General features: G+C 54.8%; 1 protein-coding gene across 1 annotated transcript in view; it reads left to right on the top strand.

Moving 5' to 3' along the window:
• The window catches only part of SNTG2 (syntrophin gamma 2), a 170,091-nt gene that overhangs the window by 45,790 nt on the left and 101,194 nt on the right, over window positions 1–23,107 (top strand). The window contains exons 2-4 of the mRNA XM_027077761.2: window positions 3,153–3,290; window positions 11,061–11,117; window positions 11,206–11,263. Coding sequence (XP_026933562.1) covers window positions 3,153–3,290; window positions 11,061–11,117; window positions 11,206–11,263 — 253 coding nt within the window. The remainder of the gene's footprint in view (window positions 1–3,152; window positions 3,291–11,060; window positions 11,118–11,205; window positions 11,264–23,107) is intronic.

Below are 23,107 nucleotides of genomic sequence, written 5' to 3'. Positions count from 1 at the left end.
GATCCCTCTGCGTCAGGATGCTTTGCTGGGAGGTCTGCATTCCTCCAGCATCTGGCCCACCAGGTAGCGGGAGGCAGGCCATCGGCCCCGCGGTCAGGCTGTTGGGTAGGACGCCTCTCAGAGGGCTGTGGACAAGGGAGGAATTGGGGGTTAGGCATTGGCCAGGTGGGTGGGAGGGGACAGGCAGGGTGTCCACATAGAGGCCTTTGGGCGACTGTGGGTGGAGAGTGGGAGAACGTCGACAAGCCAGCAGGAGAGCAGAGGAGAAGCCAAGGGCCTGTGGCAGGTGGAGAGGAGGGGACCTCCAGGAAGGCGCTGACGCCTTCCCAGCTCTCCGTCCACGTGTCTGGGGGAAGGAGGGAGGGGCCGCCATGTACGCTCACATCCAGTCACACTGTCGCAGGAGCGATGCAGACAGATCAGGGCTGCCTTAGGTGGACGTCACATCTGCCGCTTAGGAGGGAGCCAGAGAAGTTGCCCCGTGTGAGATCGCACTGCCCAGCCTCTGACACATGGTGACCCTGTGAGCTTCGGTGATGGCTCTCCCCCCTGACGTTTTTGGCTTCAATGTACGAAGTGAAGTCCCATAAAAGAACACACTTCTGGGAAATGTGAAGGAAGAAGGAACAGTGGTTGGGTGAGAGATTTTAGCAGCATTTTTAGAACCTTCATACCAGGAGAACAAGCTGTGGAATTTATAGTGTGGGGGAATCCCCTGCACTTCGAGAGGTTTGAGCTCAGTACTGCTGAGAGTGGGCATCTTGCCTCCACGGAAGGGAGGACGGGGCTGTTGTAATTAGTGGAGTTAACACAGGAGTGGCCCAGGCACATGGGAAGTGGCTTCGTCTGATGTCCACAGGCCCCTGACGGTTTCACAGACGTGGTCACTCTCGGGCAGCACCTTCCCAAGAGTAAGTGAAGGAACAGTAAGTTAGGTCCAGCAAGAACGTTCCGGCAAGACAGAGTTCAGAGCGGGTCCTGCTAAATCAGGTGGCCCTTTGCCGTGTTTGAGTCATCTCGTGTGCGTGTCATCTCCGCGCTCCCGTGTTGGTCTGAGTGGACAGTGTCATTCTCCGTCAGAGTGAATAAAGTTGTCGTCATTATTAACACACGCAGCGGCCACGAAGACCTAGTCTTGCGTAGAAGTGCAATAACGCACCCAAAGTCACATGACCGACAGCAGGTCACACAGGTGTCTTTCTACAGGGACGTGTTTAAGTTACACACGTTCCTCCAGCCCCTGCTGCTCCGGCTGCAGAGTGAGAGCAGACGGTCCTGATGCCACGTGGCACCCACAGCTGGCCAGGGGACGCTCCTGGCTGTGGGCACGTCTCTAGTGAAGGGTTCTGAGGAGCCCGTGTGCCCGCCCGCCCGCCAGGCGGGGAGCCAGGAGGTCGAAGGGAGAGCGGGTCAGTGGGCGCTTTCCCCGTCCGGTGGGACTGGTGATGGTCGCGGTTGTCCTGCTCACCCGCAAAGGCTTGGCGACTCTGGTGCCTGCTTCTCAGCCACCTGCTGAGGCCAGGAGAGGAAGAGAACCACGGCTGGGTTCCCGGGTTCCGGAGCGTGGGTGTGGGGGCCAGCCCTGTGCAGACACCTCCGTGCAGCGCTCGGCCCCGGCGGCCACGTGTGACGGAGCCACGTCCGCTCCGGCCCCGGCAGCTGGCAGACGGGGTGCGTGTAGGCCGAGCGCGTCCAGACGCCCGACGGGTTTGCAGACGCCCGTACGGCCCCTATTTGTGTACTTTCTAAATCAAGCAGAGTTTTGAACGGGCCGTCTGTGGATTCGGCGTCAATGCGCAGCTGTTTGTGTGGACGGCCCCCTTGCGCGAGTGCGTCGGCGTGGTCCTGGGTGAGCGCGGCTGTGCCGGGAGTACGGGTGGGCCGTACTGTCGCGCAGTCTAGCCCGGCAGGACGCGGCTTCCTCCGCGCCGGCGGAGTGGGCCTGCAGTGGGGGGACCGCAGGTTCTGTTTGAGTGGGAGGGCCTGTGGGCCAGGGGTCTGCGTTTCCAGGGAGCGTTCCGGACGCCGTCCCCCTTGCTCTGAGCCCTTCCTCCCCTGACTCTCCCGTTAATAGAAGCATCTGGCCAGCTTCTAGAACCCTGAGGCTCAGACCGCAGCCCACACAGATTCAGGCATGGTCTCAGGGGAGACCGGTGCGGGCACTGGTGCTCTGTGGGCGCCCGGTCATTCCCGAGCAGCCACATTTAGTGGCCTTGAGCTGCCCCGGCACCACGGCGTCATCCTTCACACCTCGCTGGGCCCATCCACGTGGCCCTGGCCTGAGGGTGCAGCGCCTGCCACCTCGCCAGTCATCCTCCTGCCTCCCCCGCCCTCCTTCCTGGCGTGCAGGGTGGCCGCCTAGGGCTGTGCGGGTGGCGCCCTGCACACGGCCCCTGCCGCTCGACAGCACGGAAATGCCAGCCTGCTCCGCACCTGAGACCCGACCGCCGGGGCCCGGCTGGGGGCACCCGGTCGACCGCGATTTTCATGCACCAGGAGGCCCTTCTCATTTATCCAGAGACGTCTTTCCGACGTACCCTTCTCTGTGGACAAGGCCTGGCAGGCCATCCTCTTTACTTAAATTCCCTCCTGACCGCTGCTTCCGTTTTCTGACTGCTTTGTCTGGTGTCAGAAGGAAGCCCCCCCCTCGTCCCCAGGCTCCCACGGAAGCAGAGGCCACCCTGGAGGAGCCCGGTGCATGGGCCCCGCCTGGTGCTTCCGATGAAGTCGGTGTCCATTTAATGATTATTTTCCACATTTCCTACAACAACAAATCTTCATCCAAGTATTCTCTGAATCTTTCTAAAGTTAGGGTTTTCACTTAAATAGCTTTGGTTAAAGTAGAAAAGCCTTTCTAAAGGCAGAAAAAATTGCTTTAAATAAAATACTAATAATACTTCAATATTTTGAAGAAAATCCTGGCCAATTTTCTTTTAAAAACATATTTACTTAAATCCTGTAAAAACTGTTCAGCAACGGTTATTCAAAACTTAGACTTCCCGTGTGTTAGGCCAATCACCGGAGCCCTGGTCAGATGGGAGGCAGATGTGCTGCCCTGTGTGGTCAGTGCAGGCGTGTCCCATGGGCTGGTGGGCAAGGGGCCGTGGTCCCTGCGCTCACGCCCTTGGCCTGTTTCCGCTTTGCCCCCTCAGACCAGAACCGGCCTCGCCCTGCTGCACCACGAAGGGTCTGGAAGCCCCTGCGACGTCCGCCTGAAGCTGACGAGAGAGGTCCTCACGATTCAGAAACAGGACGTGGTCTGTGTCCGCGGGAGCAGCCGCGGCGCACATGTAAGTGCCCTGCGCCGCCGCCGGGCGTCGTGTGGACGCGCTGGGAAGGCCTAACTGGGTGAGGCCGCTTTCCTATTTCCTTCGGGCTGTTTGCTGAGGAAGAGCCCCTCCCCCATTAACTGTCCCCAGACATCAGGTTCCAGGTGGAACCCTTTACTGTCTCCCTGACTCCCGCCATTTCTTTGCTGATGGGTTTCCCTTAAGGACCTTTATGTGAAAATGGCCCCACGCACCACGGGATGGAACGTGACACAACCTCATTGGAAATGGAAGGACATAGTGCGAGAGGTCGTCTGCTGGCGGAACCCTCAGCCGGGAGGTCTCTGTCTAGAACCATGTGCAGCGGCCATTTTCTGGTGCCTGGTGTCAGCTCTGTCCCTGGCGTTTGGGGACATAAACAGGCGCCCCTGCCACTTTTGGCTTCAGTCTTTTACAAATGAACTTTTCTTAAGGCAAGAAACTTACTGATTAGAGGCAATAAAATGTCGAATAAAGATGAGGAAGAATAATTTTGGCTGCTTTTGTTTCAGTTTAACTCAAACAGGGCTACCCTATGTGGTATATTTAATATACAGTATACTGTACATGATGTATTTTAATATGCGCTATACTGTGCGTGATACATTTAATACACAGTGTACTGTATATGGTATATTTAATACACAGTATGCTGTAAATGATATTTTAATATATAGCATACTGTATGCAATATGTTTAACATACAGTATACCGTACATGATATATTTAATATATAGTATGCTTCACATGATATATTTAATACATAGTATACTGCACACGATATATTTAATATACAGTATACTGTATTAAGTGTGCTATATTAAAACTGTAGCCAATTTCCTGTTTTCCTTCTGGTGGGCTCATAATTGGAACTATATAAATCTATGCATATACAATCTACATCTCACTGCTCTGTCCTTTGAATGCACCCACCCAGGAGCTACAAAAACAGAGACAGACTCAAGGAATCATGTAGCTGAAAATAAGTTTTTTCTGTGCATTTGATAATACCCCAAGTCATTCCTTTTCCCCAGTCCGGGGAGGGCTGTTGGGAGAGCGCGGGCTCTTACGTTCACAATTGCCTGGGTCCTCATGACCTTTGATCGGAAATGAAGTAAACTGGCCACTTCTCTCGAATCGGCGTTTCCCAGGAGATGCAGATGCTGCCAGTGTGATGTCTTCCCTGGGAGAGCCCGACGTGTCCCCACACGGAAGCGATGCTGGGCTCCTGTGTGAGTCTTACACACACGTGGCCCTGAGAACGGAAGTGCTTGTGGCTTCCACTGGAAGTGTCCCTCTGTGCCCCACCTTTCTCAGGTCACTGCCCCTGTTCTGGATGCTCCCTGCCATCCAGGACAGGTGAGGCGACTGTGATGGGGGTGGAGGACAGTTCCTTCTGCTGTTCCTCCCTTGAATCGAGGGTCCGGTTGGACGTTGGGGTCCACCTTCCTGCAGCCCATGCACTAACCCCTCATTCAGCCTACTGTCCCCTTCTGTCCCCTACCTGTTCTGAGTACTTGGTGGCATGGGACTGGGGAGCAGAGGGTTAGCAAAGAGTTTGGAACTGTTTAAAAAATTATCCTTCTTCAGAGTGGCTTTATAACCTGCAGAGAATCCCTGACAACTTATAATAAAAACAGTCAGTGTTTCTGTGCTCAGTTGTCCAGGAAAAATAAATTACATTCTTTATTCATAATGTCAGATTCTTGGCCTAAGGTTAAGTCCTTGATGAAAGTGATCAGTTCCTTCCTAGGATAAATGAGTGTGTGTTCGGACCTGTCAGTTCATGTTTATAGTTTCCAGTGATTCACTGAGGGCTGTGAACGGCCACAGGGCTGACCCTAACTCGCCCGCTCTGGAGAGTGGGTGGGGGGGCACACAGGGCTTGGGTCTGTGACCACTGTGTCTGCCGGCCCCACTTCCGGTGTTCTCTGCGGGCTCCCCGCTTCTCCTCCTACAAAATCGTGGATGTTCTGGTGAAGAAACACGTGTCCCTGTGCTGGATGGTTTGGGGGGCGGTTCCGGGGGAACCAGTCAGCAACCTGAGATCAGACTCCTGTATCCCAGCCACAGAGCAGAATGGGTGCAGCCCCATTAGTTTGCGGGGGGGCTGAAGCACTGCATTCTTCAGTTGGTTCTAAAAATAACAGCTATCTTGCCTGAGAATATGTCATGTGTCTGGAGAGCGAGAAGACTATTTTTAACAAAGGTCACAGCTGATTTTGGAATGGGATCCAGAACACCTCTGGGGAGCTCTCACCGTGCCTGTGGAACTGGACGTTTCCAAGGAGGCCGCACCTGGCCGAGGACGATTATTCCCTTGAAGCTTATTCCGAAGGGCAGGAGGGGAAGGTCTAGTCGGTCCACGGAGGGTCAACAGAAGAAACGAGTCGGGGTTTTACACGTCGCCGAACCCCGAGCCTCTGTGGCCAGGACGTGACACTTACGTGTCAGATTCGGTGCGACACCTATTTACCGGGCACGCAGTATAGATACTAAATTCCAGCAGAAGCTAGCTTATCAGCAGGACCACAAGACTTAAACCTACCATTAAACGTCATTGCTGTCGTGTGTGACTCCGCCCCGGGGACCGGGACGCCCTGAGCACCTGACGTCAGGGTCGTTCTGCGGCCGCACGCGCAGCGGGCCCATGGAGTTCTCTCCTCGACGTCCGTTTTCTTCCCAGGAAATGGTGCTGGTGACCGTTGCCGCCTTTTGCGCTCTGACCTGGGGGCGAAGTGTGCGTGCCACGTGCTTGGTGATCCAGCCGCGCAGTGGCGGGAACCGGCTCCCCCGACCCCGCAGGCGGACTCCGCGTGGGGTCCCCGCCTCTGGCCGCACTTTCTGGATTGCGCGCGTCCAAGACACGGCAACGGGTGGACGTGGCCCTGCCGAAGCAATCGCCGCAATGTCAGTTCACGATGGGTGTTATTTTTATCACAAAAGATGGAGGACTGGACTGCATTGACTCTTCCATAAAACCAGAGGATTTTTTAAATCTGCCGGTTCATCACCGGAGTTTAAAACCAGAAAATTCTTATTCCATTCATATTTCTTCCCGTTGAGATCAACATGGCGTTTTGCATATTTCAAATCCTGGGATTTTCCCATTATCTCCTAAAGAGAGGGAGTGCTTGTAGCGTGAGAGACCTAGCTTTTTCTTGTGTTTCAGGGTTTTGTGTACATCGTTTTATTTTACAGTCATCCCTGTACACGTGACACGTTGCATTTCTCTAATTGTAAGTTTATGCTTGTGGCTTAAATTAACGTGGTTGGGAAGGTCCGCATGAAGAGAACATTTTAATAAATTTATATCGCATTCGCTACCTTGAGTCCCGGCGAATTTGCGGCTGGCACGTACTTCAGTGGATTCTGTGTCCTCGTGTTACTATTTGGGATGCTAAGATTCAGAGCGACAGAGCTAAGCTCCTGGAGTTAGTCACGGGGTCGGGGCAGTGTCTCAGCTGCTCCTCTGTGAGGGTGTGACCCGGGGACGCTCTTGGACACACGGATCCCCGGTTCTGGGGGGTGCTGCCAAGCTGGTGTGAGGGGAGGCTCCCAGCCCCTGGGGCTGGCGTTGGCCCACCTGCCACGACCTGGCTGCATCTGCATGAGACCTCAGGAGGCAGTCCCGGGGCCCAGAGGTCAGAGGACAGCTGACTTTCTCCCCTGCTTGGAGCAGGAGTGCTGGAAAGTCACGTCCTTCATGAGTGAACTTGAAACCACCATAAAGTCATGTCCTTCATGGGTGAACTTGAAACCACTGTAAGCAACAGATGGCAGAAATAAAACAGACGTTGACCTTCGGGGACCTCAGGCTCGGCAACGACCAAGTTTGTAGCATGCCTCCGGCACAGGAGGCTACGGAGGTGGGACAAGGACAAGGCACGAAAAGTGACCCAGCAGACCTGAGTAGAGGGGCTGTCTCGAGATAAAGATGAAAACACACCCGGCATTGGAATCTCCGTGCACCAGCTAAACAACGTATCAGACACAAAACCCAGGCTATGAGACCGAAAGACGTCACAGGAGTGGGGGGAGCTGGGGGCGAGGGGGTGGGTAGTGAACTTGTTAAAGTCATTTTCAAAAATTAAGTTTATTTCTCACATAACAAGTGCTGTGAGGAATATCAACAAACTGATATTTTAGTTTGGAATAAAGAATTAAACTTGTATTAAACTCCCCAAGATGGATGAATTTGTTACCATGACGCCTGCCAAAGTCCTGGCTATGTCTGATAAATTCTATACTCAATGCCCACAATTCTATCATTGCTCGTTTGTGATAAAATAAATGCATTATTACTGCTTTTATCCACCTACATTTATATCCTTTCTGTGGTTCCCTTTTGCTTTCAATTCTCTGGGTCCATAAATCTGCAGTAGGTAAATGTCAAAACATAGTTTGGAATTAATGATAAAGCAGAATATTTTTGAAGGTCCTTATCTCTTATGTTTGTGAAAAGTGCAGCTGGCTTCGGTTGGAAGAGTTCATTGAAGAGTTACCTTAGATTCCAAACTTGGTCCTCCCAAGTCTCTTCACATCTGAATGAATTCATAATTCATTGCTCTGGGAAGTGAGCACACCCCAACCCTGAAGAGAAACATGGTTAAGGGGAGAACGTGGCTCGATGGATGAGGTACTGGCCCCACGGTTGTGCACTGAGCGAGCTCGTCAGAGAGGACTGCTTTGGTTGAATTAGAAAGTGCCTTTTGAGAGCACTAGTTTCCGTCTACACATCTGCTGAGAGAAGGGCTTTCGAAATTTGTGTCTGTGGCCTGGCTGTGAGTTCGTGAAGCATCAGGACACAGGAGGGGCCTTAGCTGGGTTGCTGTGTGGACGTTTTCAGCTAAAAGCTGTACAAGTTGTGTTTTCTATTCTTTTTAACTATCCACTAACTTTTTACAAATCTTGTTTTGAAAAACAAAATTGTTAAATACGACAATGCTACATTCGTGTTAGAACCTAGGTAGTTACATGATCTTCAATTGTGAGAACACAGGTTGGCTGAACCTTCTCCCGGCTTTGAATGCGAGAATCTTACAAGCTCCAGCGAGGGAGTTTAGAAGAGCAGAAAGAAGAGGTTTTTCATGACGAGACTTGACATCCTGATGTTTCTGTGACACTTGCTGGTTTCCCGTAATTCTCTCCACTGGCTGTCTTCGCAGGCCCAGGCTGCCCACGCAGAACCATGCAGATGGTCAGGTGCCCTCTTCCCACCGCGCCCTCCACAGGCTTTCCTCTGAGCACATGCAGAGAGGGCTCTGGGGTCCCCCCTCTTCCTGCTCCTGTGGGGACAGCAGTCCCATGGTCTGGGGCCCAGCCCGTGACCCCTCCAACCTCACTCTACCTCCAAATGTAGTCACACAGGGATGGGACTTCCACGTAGGGACTTGAGGGGAACAGTTCAGCCCACAGCAACTTTCTGTGTGGGACACACAGTATCATCCTCGCTTTCCAGACACAGAAACTCAATTTCTCAGAGGGTTAAGTGACCAGGGCACGTTTGCTCCAAAAGGAAATTTTAGCAGATTGTGTAGAGCAAATACTTGAATAAATAGTGTTCTGGATTAATAACAGATAACAGTCTCTTCAAGTTCTCCTGAACAAACGGTAAAGAGGCTCAGTGCGTAAATTTTTTCTGCTTTCACCTGTTGGGACTATTAGTCCAGATTTTTGGTGTGCATTAACCCGTTTTGCTTCAGGTGATCATTTTCTGAAGTTTTATTCGAAGTTTCCTCCTGAGATCGATATGTGAATAAAATGACTGATTTACAGTGTCATTTGGCAAAGTCTGTCTCAACAGAAACACCCTTGGCACTTTTCCAAACATATTTTCTCTAAAATATATCCGCTTGCTCTCCGTGAGGTTCAAATGCTCGCATTAATGGCGAAAGTTGGAAAACACGATTGAATGTTTGACAAATTCCGTGCGGTGGAGATTGCTGGCTGGTGTGGAATCACATGACCCTATTTTCTGGGCTTTGGTTAGAATATTCCCCTCAGAGGCACGTTGGGTGTCGCCACACATGCGGCAGGGACTCAGGCTGAATGATGAGGCAGCCGGTAACTGTCCCCTCCGCCTTTCCCACTGAGTCGCTGGCTGTCTCCAGACTTTGCACACGGAAGACCCCCACGCACCGTGGGATTTACGTCCCGAGTGTGTCTGCCCTTGGCAGGGATGAGACGCGCTCCCAGCGTTCAGCTAAGTACTTGGAAAGGCCCGGAAGGAGCCCCTGCGAGTCTGTCAACGGGCGTGAGCTGGGCCTGCTCTTTACCGTCACCCCCTCGCGGGCAGTGCGGGACACGGAGACAGTGCGATCCATTACCCTGAAGCCAGCGTCCCCGACCCGCGGCTCTCTCTCTGCGTGTGATAATACAAACGGCCACCAGCTGAAGATGCTGCAGCCACAGGACACTCAGAACACAGTGTTGCCGTTAATATCCACATGGGTAACGGATTCCCACGCGTGCGCTAAAGGAGGTACGTTGGCTCTGGTTTCTTATGATGAATTCGCTCCTGAGAATGGAGTCATTCTTGGATTTTACACGTTGTGCAAGAGACACGTTGTAAACACTGGCTTCCCCCTCGGCCCTGCAGTCCCTGTGGCCCATTGCTGGCGGCTGGCATGCCCTGGGCTTGGGCAGGAGCCCACATGGCCCCCCTGATGGCCTGTTCCTGCTCACGGTGCTCCGCGAGCACACGCCTGATGGCCTGTTCCTGCTCACGGCTCTCCACACCCCCCTGACGGCCTGTCCCTGCTCATGGCACTCCGCAAGCACACTCCTGATGGCCTGTCCCTGCTCACGGCTCTCCACGGCCCCCTGACAGCCTGTCCCTGATCATGGCACTCCGCGAGCACACTCCTGATGGCCTGTCCCTGCTCACGGCTCTCCACGGCCCCCTGACGGCCTGTCCCTGATCATGGCGCTCTGCGAGCACACTCCTGATGGCCTGTCCCTGCTCACGGTGCTCTGCGTTTGGTGTGAAAGCATCTATGCTTCTGCTTCCAGAACAGAGAACGTGGGTCGTTGCCGTTGTTCCCACGGGATCTTTCTGAGCCACAGATGCGCCTGGCCCTCCCCTTCCTCCCACCCCAGGCCCCTGTCTTCCACCCTCAGATCTGGTGCAGTTGGTTAAACGATTGGTCAGTTTAGACCAAGCAGAACAGGAGCTGGGGATTGAACGTGTATGCGGTTTGGAGGCCTTGCTGGTTCCGGGCACCGCTGCACTTCCAGCTCGTTGCCACCCCTGGCGCCTTCACGCGGGGTTGGGCCCCGTGAGCCAAGGACCGGGAGATGGTGATCGATCATTCAGGGGTCAGCTCCGACTACCTGAGAACGGGCCTGGGCCTGAAGGCGGTTGTGCCAGGTGGAGAGGCAGCAGGGGAGGGAGCCAGGCTGGGGACTGGTGGGAAGAACGGATTCGAAGATAGGTTGAGATCGGGAGAGCACGGCCATTTCCTGGGGCCTGTGATCCTTGAGAAAGATCCGGAAGATCGGCCAGCTTGCCGGAATTCACCTTGGGTTTAAATAACGGCCGTAATAGGGCCTGGATCTTGTGTGTCTGTTTTTAATCCAGGTCTCTGCTCCTCAAGGTAACACTACAGACAGGAAGTGAACGTGTGTCACTCTGCAGGTGTATTTTAAAGAGTTACTTAAATTTAAATGAACGTATGTCTGCATTTTGCATTTACTCTCTGATCATGCATTTCAACCTAAACTTGCTTTGTTTTCTAAAATTTTTTAAAGCACAGAACCGTTACGCTGCGCAGACAGCCCGTTGGCGGCTTGGGCCTGAGCGTAAAGGTAGGAACGCATTCCTCCCTCGCGACCTTCTTGCTGAGCGTGTGTCTGTGCTGATCGTGACGGAACCTTCTCTCTGCCTGTCTTCCAGGGAGGCGCCGAGCACAGGGTCCCTGTCGTCATATCAAAGATATTCAGAGGCCACGCAGGTAACGCGGCCAGGACATGTATGCCCACGGCAGTTTGTGAGATAGTGTGTTATTGGAAACGATAAAAATAAGCACCTGTTTGTGTGCTGGGTTGTTTAGCGGCCGTTTTGTTTTGTTGTTGCCCCTACATTACCCCTGACACGGCTCTGCCTTTTTCATGTCCTCGGAGGCCGCAAGCCCTTAAGAGAGATACTGATTCCCCTGTGGCCATCAGGGCAGCCTCTGGAGACACGTTCAGGGCCAGACCACAGGGTCTTCTCAGCAGTGTGATGCCCGAGGACACATGGTCCTGGCGTCGGCAGTCATGATGCTCATGGAGGTCTGTGACAAAACTCGCGTCCCGCCCTCTGGGAGCGGCTTGGTGGGGAGGCCGGGATGGCCGTCGGGGACGCGGTTGGATGGTGTCAGGCTTGGGGGGGGATGGTCGCCCCGCAGCTGCCACTGACTCAGGTCACCGGGAGCGGGAGTGGGAGTGGATGTGAGGTTTGCGGCCTCACCGTCCAGTGCTGAACGGTGGGAGATGGTTGTAGTACAGTCACGTAGTTAGATGGCAGGGACCATTCCGGTGTCCCAGCAGGCCCTCCGTGCGGCCGCCTCCACTCTGCCTGTGGGTGCCGGTCCCCCTGAGGCTCAGGGGCTGTTTGTCCCCCTGCTGGAGGAGGAGGGGAGGCAGCGACCCGTGTGGGGGAAGGGGTCCGAGGCGGTGAAAACAGAGCAGGGGTGAGTACTGGGCTCTTGAACAGTGGAGACGTGTCCCCTCCTTCTCCCCGACTGCAGCCCCAGCCCCGTGTCAGAGCACGTGGCGGCCCAGTGGTTGTGGGAGAGGCGGCCGGCCTCGGCCTGGGACCCCACCACCGCGTGCTCCGCAGGTGCGTGTGCGCAGGGGCTGTGGCGTGGACCTGTGGCTGGAGTCCATGTCTACACGGAATGTGAATTCCCCACAACAACCTTGACTCATTCATGCAGAGAAGAGAGATTTTAACCACACATTTGCATCTGCAAAAAGACCATTTCCACCCAAAGGGCATTGAGTCATCGGTTCAACAACAGTGTTACATTTCTCCCCTTGTTGAGCAAGGTTACAACAGGTGGGTAGTGTTTCATCAGGACCGAGGCTGAGACTCAGGGCATTCGAGGAGACCAGCCTGTGAATTGTGGCCAGTGCGTGGCTCTCCTGCATACGCCTTCCTAACACGAGGATTTCGGTTCTGTAGGAAGTGTGGTTTTGATGAAATCTGTAGGTAGCAGGAGGGCTGCACTGGTCTCTGCATCATGTGGGTCACTCTTGTTGACGTTTTCAAAGATTTCAAAACCGTCATCCCTCCAGACTGGAGCGTTCCTGTTGTACTTCTGGTGATACCATAGAGCCCAGATGCTTCCAGAACCTAGTGCGTCTGTGCAAGGGACTGTCCCTACCTGGACTGGGCCATCTGTCTGGTTCCTTCTGTGCCATGTGGCACACGGGGTGGGCTGATTGGTGATGGAAGGAGGACAGCTCGATGTGTTTCTGTGATGTTGCAAACACCCCGTCTTTTCTACTAGTGTAGGTTTTCATTTGTGGATATGAGTGTGTCAGAGGAGAGGAAGTAGGATTAACCAGCAGATGAAAATCAGAAAAAGCTTTTATGCTTAAGTTAGAGGGAAAACCTCCATTCTCTGTGGAGGGACAAACAGGTGAAGGCCATGTGCAGAGAGCGCCACCGTGAATCGAGGCTGCAGTTTTGAGAAAGGTGGCCAGTCACCCCAGTACCTCCCATCTCCGAGCCGGGGCCCCCGAGGCAGCTGGGCCAGTAGATTCCCCCACTTCCTACTGGTCCTGCAGCCAGAATGTGCAGTTGCCTCCTGAGCAGAGTCCCTGCAGGGGTCAAAGAAGCTTCCTGTCTTCTCAGGCTGCCTCCATCCTGGCATCGGTGGCTGGTGAGCTGATAGCCAGGGCCCTGTCCCCATCCATTGGGTCACCTGTCCCTGCACTCCATCAGTGTGGTCCTGCCTCAGTCGGCCTCAGTAGCTCAGGCCTCTTCTCAGACACGAAGACGGTCGCCCCCACCCTACTACTGTCGGCCTGCGTTCCAGACCTGTTGCTTCCCTTTTCACCGAGTGCATATCCCACACCCTGAGCTCTTTGTAAAGTCTGCATAAATGCTCAACCGACTGTGAGCTTTTAGACACCCAGGCTCGGTGTAACGCCACTCACCTCAGAGTATGGCACAGGACCATTGTTTTACGGGCAGGGACGCCCTTGGCTGCTGGAAATCTGTGCCCAGCTGCCATGTGCCTCTGGTGTCGGGTGAAAGTGTGGGGCCCCGTGTGCTGGAGCCCCGGGTCCAGGCGACCTGGAGACGCACATGGCAGCCAGCACACCCGCGAACTGGTTCCCAGTCCAGCAGTCAAGTCAGGATTGGCTCCTGGATACGGGAGACTCCAGGTGAGTGGTGGGAAGGGGTCACTGACTGGCCCTGGTGAGACGGCCGCACCCCCACATGGCCTGGGTACCTCCCCGATGTGGCAGGTGTCACTTGCCCACAAGGAAGGCCTAGATGTTGAGGGATCGTCGGCAGCCTCAGTCCCACTGGGAACGTGATGTGCACCTGGCTTCACGTTCAGGAGCGAGGCGGCTATAAACTGTAAGGTCAAAGGGGAACGTCAGCTCAGGCTGTCGTTCATCTGTGCATTTGTGCAGCCACGTTCAACAAATCATGTCTTCGGAAGAGTCTCTGTTCTGGGCATTCAGCGGTGATGTGCCCGCCATCACATCAAAATCGTCAGGCAACAAGATGAATAAGGTATGTTCAGGCCGCGGCCATAGGTTCCGCTGTGTAGGAAACTAGGCCGTGTGATGACGGACGTGAGGGAGGGTTTTGTGCGACGTGGTATGAGAAAGTCCTCCCGCGGGTGATGTTCAGCAGATATTGGCGAGAAATGGAAGAGCGTAGCCCGGGTCGCCTCGGCGGGAGCGTGGTGCACGTGGAGAGGAGGAGACATGGTGGTCGTCAGGCCAGAAGAGGCGGAGACAGTGGTCATCACGCCGGAAGAGGTGGAGACACAGGCGTCGTTTTGCTGGAAGAGGCAGAGACACGCCGGAAGGGGCAGGTGGCCGGGTGTTCAGGGTGTGAAGTCCAAGGAAGGAGCTTGGGTTGTATTTACCAGCGAGAAGGTGGTTTGCGGACTTTCCAAACGCAGCATTATAATGTCTGTTCACGTTAAAGACCCACCACCCGGCTGCTGCAGGAAGTGAGCAGGAGGGACCGCGCTCTCGGACGTCTTGGTGAACGTGGGGGCAGCCGCCAGCCTCTCAGGTGCTTTGAAGGGGAGCCCAGGCGCGATTTTACAGAGACACCACGGGGACTCCTGCTGGAGTCTCTGTATCTTTAGCTTCAGCAGCATCTGACGGCATTTGGTAACATGACACAGCAGACACGGGGATCAGCAGATGCTGGAAATGTGGGTGGGGGTGGGGATCCACGCCCCGTGGCAGGTGCATGCTTAAGGGTGCTCGGAACGGGTTGGGGAATTAGAACAAAAGAAGCATTTGAATTAGGGTGATTTTCTAAGAACTTAACCTCCATGGGGAGGAGCGGCTGCCTGAGCACCTGGGGTGTGAAAGGAGGGGTCCTGAGAGGGGTCCGGAGGCCGAGGGGCCGGGTTACCCTCTGGCTCCTTTATTTCTTCAGGAAGAGCTTTCCCACCTCCTGCGAGCGCATGAAGTCCCTCTGGGGCTCAGGACGCACCCAGAGGCTCTCCCCGCACACCTCGGTGCCCAGGCCTCCTGGGAGGGACCCCGGCAGACCGCGGTAACCTGCGGCCTCCAGTCAGGCTGAGGCTCTGAGCTCAGAGGCCCGGTGAGTCCATGATGTCTGCTCACATCACGAGGAAAAGGTACAAGTGTTTATTTTGCTTGGGGATATTTATTAATACTATATACCTAGTAAGTAAAGTCTTAAAAATATCTTTCCTTGGACATTTAACATTCCTTCAATTCCTGAAGCCCTTCAAGTTATTATTAGAAATTTCTGTTTGGTAACTTCAGACCTCGTGAACAGGGGCAGCTCACTTGGCCTGTAGGATCACAGGCTCTCGCTCACTCTCGGGGACCTGCTGCTACACTGAGCTCCCCCTCGCTGCAGGGGGCAGTGAAGACATACCTACTTCGTGCCCTCCTGGAGTGTGCCTCATGCTGGGGAAGCCAGGTCACCCACAGGGACACAGATAAATAACGGCAGGAGCGGATCGTAGTGCAAAGAAAAATATGAATTTTACTTAATGCTTTCTGTGTCTGGGCATTCAGCACCCTGTCAGAGAGGGACTTTCGTGACCACCCTTGTGGTGCAGGGAGAACGCTGAGGCACAAGTACACTAAAAAGATTGTCCAGAGACACACGGCTGGCAAACGGAAAAGCCAGGGTGTGGCCCACGTGGTGAGTCTCTGAGGTCGTCGTGAGAAATTGCCCTGAAAATCCGTGGATTCACATCCAGGTAGGGGTGTCTTTGGTTGTGAAATACCCTAAATGTCCAGTGGCCTGAGGGGATAGGGTCTGCTTTTCTGACTCAACAAGAAGCCGGCGGTCCAGGCCCCGGCATCTCCCCGTCCTTCCACGGGGCCGTCCCTACCAACTTGGGCTTCGCCTCATTACCTGTTCCACGTTTACAGAATGGCTGCCTTTCAAGGCAGTAACCCTCTTTCCGGGTGGGGCAGAAGAGAGTTGGCGAAGGCCACCTCCAGGAAGGGCCGTCTTTTCCTGCAAGAAGAATGCTTTCCGGCATCGTCCCCACCCACTAACTGGGACTGCACCCAAGTCACCCTCGGAAAGGCCGAGGGAATGAGCTTGCGGCATGTCTTTTGGTCAGCTCTCTTCAGCCCGAGTTCAGGGGAGCGCAGGGCCTCCTCTCACCAGAAGGAAACACCGGGCTCTCCGAAGCAGTGTGAGCAGGTGCACCTGTCGTGGGGGAGGTGACTCGGGGCTGGGCAAGTATGGGGGGGGGGGGCGCTTGCGTTTTGTCAGCAACGGTGCCTTCAGCAGCTTCCTTTCCCTGGACACAAAGGGCCTTGTATGTACATTAGCTCTGCTCTTTCAAACCTTGATGAGTCCTTTTGGGCCACACCATTGGGCTCTTTTCCTTGGACCCTTTCCAGCTATATGCCACTTTCTCATGCTGCTTTTCTTGTGTTCTTCTGCTGATGAAGCTCATAGCTGGCTTCCAGCCTGTGTGCTTGCGTCTGCGCCAAGAGTGGAATCCGTAGCTGCCGAGGAGCCCTTTCCCGCTGGCAGATGAGGTCTGGGGGCAGGGATGTTCAAGGAAGTGGAGACAAGGAGAGCCGGTAGGGCAGCTGTCGGGCCTCTTACAGGTGCGCTAGAAAACACTTCCTTCTAGAGGCTCTGGATTCGCATGGAAATGTTCCCTAATTTACTGTATTATGTTTCACACACGAATTTCCTAAAATACGTGGTTTTAACTACAACTGTGACTTATGACTCCATTGGTTAATAATTAACAAGCCATAAGTGGTTACCAACTGGAAAAAAAAATCTTAGAAATAATGTAGTAGAGTTTTCCTTCCTTAAGTGACAAAACGCCAGCATTTCATAGCAGTTAAACTTCGGGTTAGTGATGACTAACTAGTGAGTACATGTCCTTAAGTCTCTTGTGATTTCAGTGTCTGAAACTGATGCTGCATTTACCTTGTGAAGAAACGTCTCAAACTTAAACAGAAAGCGCCCATACACTTGTGGCCTTTTATTTACTTATTATTTAATGATCACACAAAGGAATACAGGGGTCAATGGAAATAGTGAAGAACCCTAGACCCAGGACACTAGGGTCCAGTGCCGCCCTTCTGCAGATCCGCGTATGCCCTTTCCTTACAACTTCCTGTATTTCCTAAATGCATCCTGGGTGCTGGTTCCTTTCCAGACCCCGAGACATGGAGGTGTGCAGCACAGGACCTCAGCCTGGAGGAAAACTAGATCAGTACTTGAGTACATACATGGAAGTTGCACTGTTTGTGTGCGTACACGTGTATGCATATGTGTGAGCCTGTTCTGTGTAGAGTTACGGATACGTGCGCGTGCGCATACACAGAACGCGGACATAACCAACAAGAGATCAAGCTTCATAAGCTGAAGGTAACTAACTACCTCGGAAGGTGTGGCTTAGAGCCGATTCGCGGTAGCCAGTTAACACTCAGGGTCAGCTGTGCTCGACCCCGTCTGAAGGATGTGAGCAAACTGCACGACTCTGGGGCTCCGTGGGTGGTGGGCGTAGGATGACCTTTGAGGAGAGCTGGCTCCGGAGACTCGAAGCGTAACCTGAGGAGGTCATTCGTCCTGGTGGGGCTTTGCTCTCCTTGCTGTGAAGTGATCAACGCGGAGTTCTGGCCCGGCACCGGAAGTCGGGCCTCCGCAGCAGGTGCGCTAAGATTTCACAGGACAGGCGGGGAAGCTGGACCAGCCGGGTCCCCGGGTTACCCCAGAGGCCACCAGGGGCACCACAGACCCTCTGTCGGTGGGTGCGGTGAGGGGCGTTCACTCTTTCCTTGAGGAGAGCAGCACATCCCGTGGGAGCCGCAGGCTGACCAGCGGCCTCTGCCGCGTGGGGTGCTGACGGGCCCGACCCTGGTTTCTCGAGTCCAGGGCTGCAGAGAGGGCATCGCAGTCTCGTGCAGCTCAAGCTGCCCCGTTGATCCCGCCAGTGAGGAGAGAGGTATTTAGCAGGCGAGGGTATCTTCCTAGTTTGTGCCCACACCTGGTAGGTAATAGACACCCTACAGAAATTGCTCAGAACTGGGGGGAGGGGCATGTTTGGTTTTCCTCTCCCAGCACAGAGGAGGTGTGTCACGTGGAGTTATGTCGTGTTGTGTGCTCTGAGCTGAGCTAGCCTGTTGTGCGGGGACGCAGTTCTGCCTGAGATCAGTCTCAGGGGTGCGCTCCTGCGTGTCTACTCCCTGGCGGTGTTGAGTGCACCTCCCCAGGCCCACCTGTCCACACCTGCTCACCCCTGCCCAGGATGCGGACGTGCGGGCCCCTCAGGGTGGCTGAGTGATGTCATCACCCAGAATTCCACTTCAAAACCTAAACCAGTGGGGCGCCTGGGTGGCTCAGTCGGTTGAGCTTCCGACTTCGGCTCAGGTCATGATCTCACAGTCTGTGAGTTCGAGCCCCGCGTCGGGCTCTGTGCTGACAGCTTGGAGCCTGGAGCCTGCTTTGGGTTCTGTGTCTCTCTCTGTGTCTGCCCCTCCCCCACTCACGCTCTGTCTCTCGAAAAAATAAATAAATAAATAAAAAGAAAAAACCTGAACCAGCCGTAGGCGGCAGGACTCGGAGGGAGTTGTCACAGAGCCAGCAAGGAGTTCTGCGTGGGTGAGGTGTTCACGCTGAGCATGCAGGTGTGGTGAGTGTGGCCGCATCCTTTGAACTTGACGCTTAATTCTCTGTGTGGCGCTTCTGTGCCCTTGCCCAGGAGTATCCAGTGACCCCGTCCGGTCACAAAACCGTAAACGCCGGGCAGAAATTCAGCCCTTTGCGTGTTGCTGGCCTTGGTCACCCACTGACCCCGCGCATCGTGCCTCAGCCTCGTTCCCACCGCAGCTCTGCCTCGCCGGGCTTCCCCCACCCTTCTTGGGGTGCAGACCCCACCCCCTCGCCTACCGGCGTCTCAGACGCTCTGTCGCAGACGCGCCAGCACCACCGTGGTTGTGCGTGTGTGGAGTCACACAGAGACCCTGAGAACATTGACGCTTTTGGAAAAGCGAAAGCAGCGTGGCTCCCCGGTTCGTATTGTGCCGGATTAAGGGGGAGAAGAACGACGTTCACAAGGAGCCTCTCGATGTGGCGGAAATGAAGCGCGGAGCTTCGTGCCGCGTGCAGACAGTGAGCACAGGGAGGCGCTGGACGGCTGGCAGCTGTCACCCCGACGGGCTCCTCCCGCTGCTGCGGTGCAGCCCCCGCCGCCGCCGCCGCCGCCGCCGCCGCTCGCCAAGGCCCCGCGGGAGGAGGCGCTCCCGGGCCTGTCCGCTGAGGCCACGCCCGGGGGCGGGGGCGGCCCCGTCGCAAACCTGGGCTGTCCCACATCTAGTTCTTCCGCCACCGCTGCCGGACGCGCTCGGAGACCCGGTCCGTTCCCGGCCGTGGAGCAAGTCCGGGTATCACGGCAACGTTTCGGGGGGCGCCTGGGCAGGCCCGGCCGGTGGCTGGTTTGAGGCCCGTGTTCGGGAGACACGTGGGCCCTCTCGAAACTACCCAGAAAATTTCAACAAGAGGGAGGGAAAGAGAGGAGCTTGTGCGTTAGGAAGGGCGAAAGGGATGAGAGCCAGGGTCTTTCACGCGAAACTTCCGTTGTTAAAAGCAAGTAAGTGTCCTGGGCGAAATGTGGGTTCTCATAAGGCCCCGCTGAGTGTCAGACTGGGAGCAGACACGCCATGCTATTCGTGCAGATGTTCGCACGTGACACAGGACAGCATTTCTGCAGCCACGTGTGGGGATTTCTCTGAGGGGAAGCAGAGGTGAGGCGGGGCTGCTGCCTGCCCAGCTCTCCAGCCTGCAGGGGCCGAGCTTCTGAAGCTGCGGCCTTGGGGTCCTTAGACCTCAGGGTGTCTGAGCTGCGTGGGTGCAGCTGTGGGTCCCCAGGGCCCCTGATTTCCAGCCTTCTCTAGAATTTTCACTTGCATCTGGCGTCTCACTGCCATGAGTATGTCATCACCGTATAGATTTGCGATTGATTTATTTGCACATCCGCGATATTTCATCAGTTTAGCTGATTGCATGTTAAAACTTCCCCCTCCCCCTTCCCTGCTTCCGGTCGACACTATCTCCTGAATCTGTAGCCGATGTTGAGCCCTTCGAGACCCCTGCCGCCTTGCACGCCCAGGGAATGTGTGACAGGTGCCCGGGGAGCTGAGCGCCAGCCGCCTCAGGAAGCAGAGGGAAGAGTCTGAGCTCCATTCTTGTAGACGTGACTGATTCAGGGTGCCGCAGCCTTGCAGTGACACCGCTCAGACCCGGGGCCCGTGTGCTGGGCTCCCGTCTCACTGCCCCTGAACCAGCAGAGGTGCCCGCGGGGCCCCCACCTTCCTGTCGGTTCCGTGGGGGAGCCCGCCTTCAGCGTATAGAACGAGGTCCAGACACGCAGGCCCACGTGCCCACGGCGATAGCAGGTCAGCCCCTGACCCCTTCTGGGGGTCCGTGGATCTCGGTAGACCCCACTCTGAGATGGGTTAGGCTGCACCCGACGGGAGTTGTGCGCACACAGCCTGAGACGCCCCTCCCGCTTGGGGCGGCTGAGTGCAGAGTGGGAGCAGAATTTCTCGCCACACTCGCCTCCCCCCGGTTCTTTCACCAAACCCCAGTCTACTTCCCGTGTCCAGAGAGCTGGCCCTATGGGGGAGGAGGCCCCGGGGCCAATCGTGGACCGAGTTAGGGGTGGAGAGAGTCAGATGAAGAGCGTTTCCGTGCCTCCTCTTGTTTACTGGAAACAAACCGATGACCGGCATGATTTTAAAGCTGTCGAAATAAACAGAACCTGAAACAGATAATAGAAGTGGACTCATCCTCTGGGTGAGAAATGCTGAAGCTCTGTGGGATCCTGTCACACCCTGCGGGGGCCTTGTCATACCCTGCGGGACCTTGTCGCACCCTGCGGGGGCCTTGTCGCACCCTGTGGGACCCTGTTGCACCCTAAGGGACCCTGTCAAACTCTGGGGGCCCTGTTGCACCCCGTGGGACCCTGTCGCACCCTGTGGGACCCTGTCGCACCCTGCGGGGCCCTGTCTCACCCTGCGGGGCCTTGTCACACCCTGTGGGACGCTGCCGCACCCTAAGGGACCCTGTCGCACCCTGAGGGCCCTGTCGCACCTTGTTGCACCCTGCGCTTCCTGCAGAATTGCCAGGAATGGGGGGTGTTCTGGACAGGGGTTTATTTTCAGAAAATCAGATCCAAATTACTGAAGGTGATCAGTCTTCCCTGTGATTCTACAGTCACTTGGGGATTCTGCAGAGCCTGTGTGTGTGTGTGTGTGTGTGTGTGTGTGTGTGTGTGTGAGAGAGAGAGAGAGAGAGAGAGAGAGAGAGAGAGAGAGAGAGAGTTGGGGGCGGTATTTCTGAGACATCAGCGTGGGTTATACAGCAATCCAAGGTATCAAGGTTACTTTTAACAACTGCTGACACTGTCACTTTTTTGTTATTGGTTGTTCAATTTTAACAAATAACTCTTATTATTGTCCTTTTCCTTTCTCATAAAAGTGAAGACAAGCATAGTTAAGTTTTAACAGCAGGTAATCGAGCAGAAGTCAGCATCAAAGGCCATAGTTTGTCTCCACAAAGGAGCAGTGACTTGGTGGCGATGTGGGCTTGGGAACAGACGGTCGGTGCCCGAGCAGGGATGGGGACACACACCGTGTTGAGGGAGCAGGAGCTAGACAGCATCTTCGGGGAGGCCTGACCACAGACTGAGCCGCCACCAGAGGCCCTTTGTTGGTCCGTGTGAACAGAGAGAGCTGAGAGGCGGTAGAAGGCTTCATGCGAGAGTACAGTGACAGGTGCACGGGGAGGAAGTCGTTCTGATCATGAGAGACAGCCTGGCCCCAGTAGAGTCAAGGGGCTGGCTCAGTTGTATGGCTGGTCCCACAGCTGGAGAGGGGCTGGTCCCAGGAATGGAAAGGGGGTGGTGGGAGCAAGGAGGTGGAGGGTTCAGGCATCTGTTCTGAGGGCTGAGAACCAGGAGTTCAGATGGGCCAGGTGGGGCTGGGACTCCGTGGGTTTCAGGCACAGACACAGCAAAGACAGAGATCATACATGCACATGAAACGATTATATCTCCATATGTAAATATATGTTAACATCTATTAAATAGATTTGTATGATTTCGCAAATAAAGACCTCACTGTTCAAACTTTTAAGACTTCACATCTGAATGTCTGGAACCAAAAAAGAAAAATTCAGATAAGGTCGAATTCCTTACTACCTGAGTTCACCTTTCACATAGATGCCATTTTTCCAGAGCGACATGGGATGAAAGTATCATTCACTGAAATTCAGTGGAGGACAAGTATGCGCGAATCACGGAGGGAGGTGTCGAGAGGCTTAGCCCTGCTCTGAAGGATGCGGCATCCTGAAATTCTGTCCCTCCTGTAACATGGTGTTCAGGGCCTCACACACCGTGGCCGCTGGCCCCCGCAGCCCCCTCCTCGGTCCGGCTTGCCTCACCCCGTTCCACCCGACCGAGCGTGGAGGGACCCCTCGCTCGCATGCTCTCCCTTTTACCGTTCAGCTGCAAGGGGAACTCTGGTGTCTGTGTTCTAGGTTTTCTGAGGCCCCCACTGCACCCACAAAGTTAAGTGTCCTGCACCTGGGGTTTTTCAAATGCCATGCACACCTCTCGTGCTGGGTCAGGGCTGTGTTTAGGTGGGGACTCTACTGTGCACATTTTACAAAGAATCTGTATAGCCAGTAGTCAGTAATCCTTCTGTTGCCCTGTGTGGGTTTTCACCTGCTAGACTTTGAGCCCCTGAAGCCAGCATTGTCCTGTTCTCTGCCCCCAGCTCAGAGCTGGAGGGGGTGCAGGAAGGAAGAAGGAGAGCGGGAGAGAGACCGGGAGACAGAGACAGGGACATTGGTCACACCAGTGGGTGGGTCACGCAGCTTTTGTGGGCAAAGCTGCCGTGGAAGTGAGAACCCTGTTAGCTAGCCGAGATCAGTACCATTACGTTTAGTGATGTGGGCTGTGTTTCATTTTCAACAAAGTTTAATATCATTACAATGACCAGAAGTAATATTAACAACTCACCTTAAATACGTACAGGGAGCATGAAGAGAATTGCAATGTTTAGAGAATAGCGTACTCTCTGGCTTCCAA

This window comes from Acinonyx jubatus, chromosome A3 (assembly GCF_027475565.1).
Source record: "Acinonyx jubatus isolate Ajub_Pintada_27869175 chromosome A3, VMU_Ajub_asm_v1.0, whole genome shotgun sequence".
Classification (NCBI taxonomy): Eukaryota; Metazoa; Chordata; class Mammalia; order Carnivora; family Felidae; genus Acinonyx; species Acinonyx jubatus.
The sequence above is the reverse complement of the archived record's forward strand: the minus strand, read 5'-3'. Positions and strand labels throughout refer to the sequence as shown.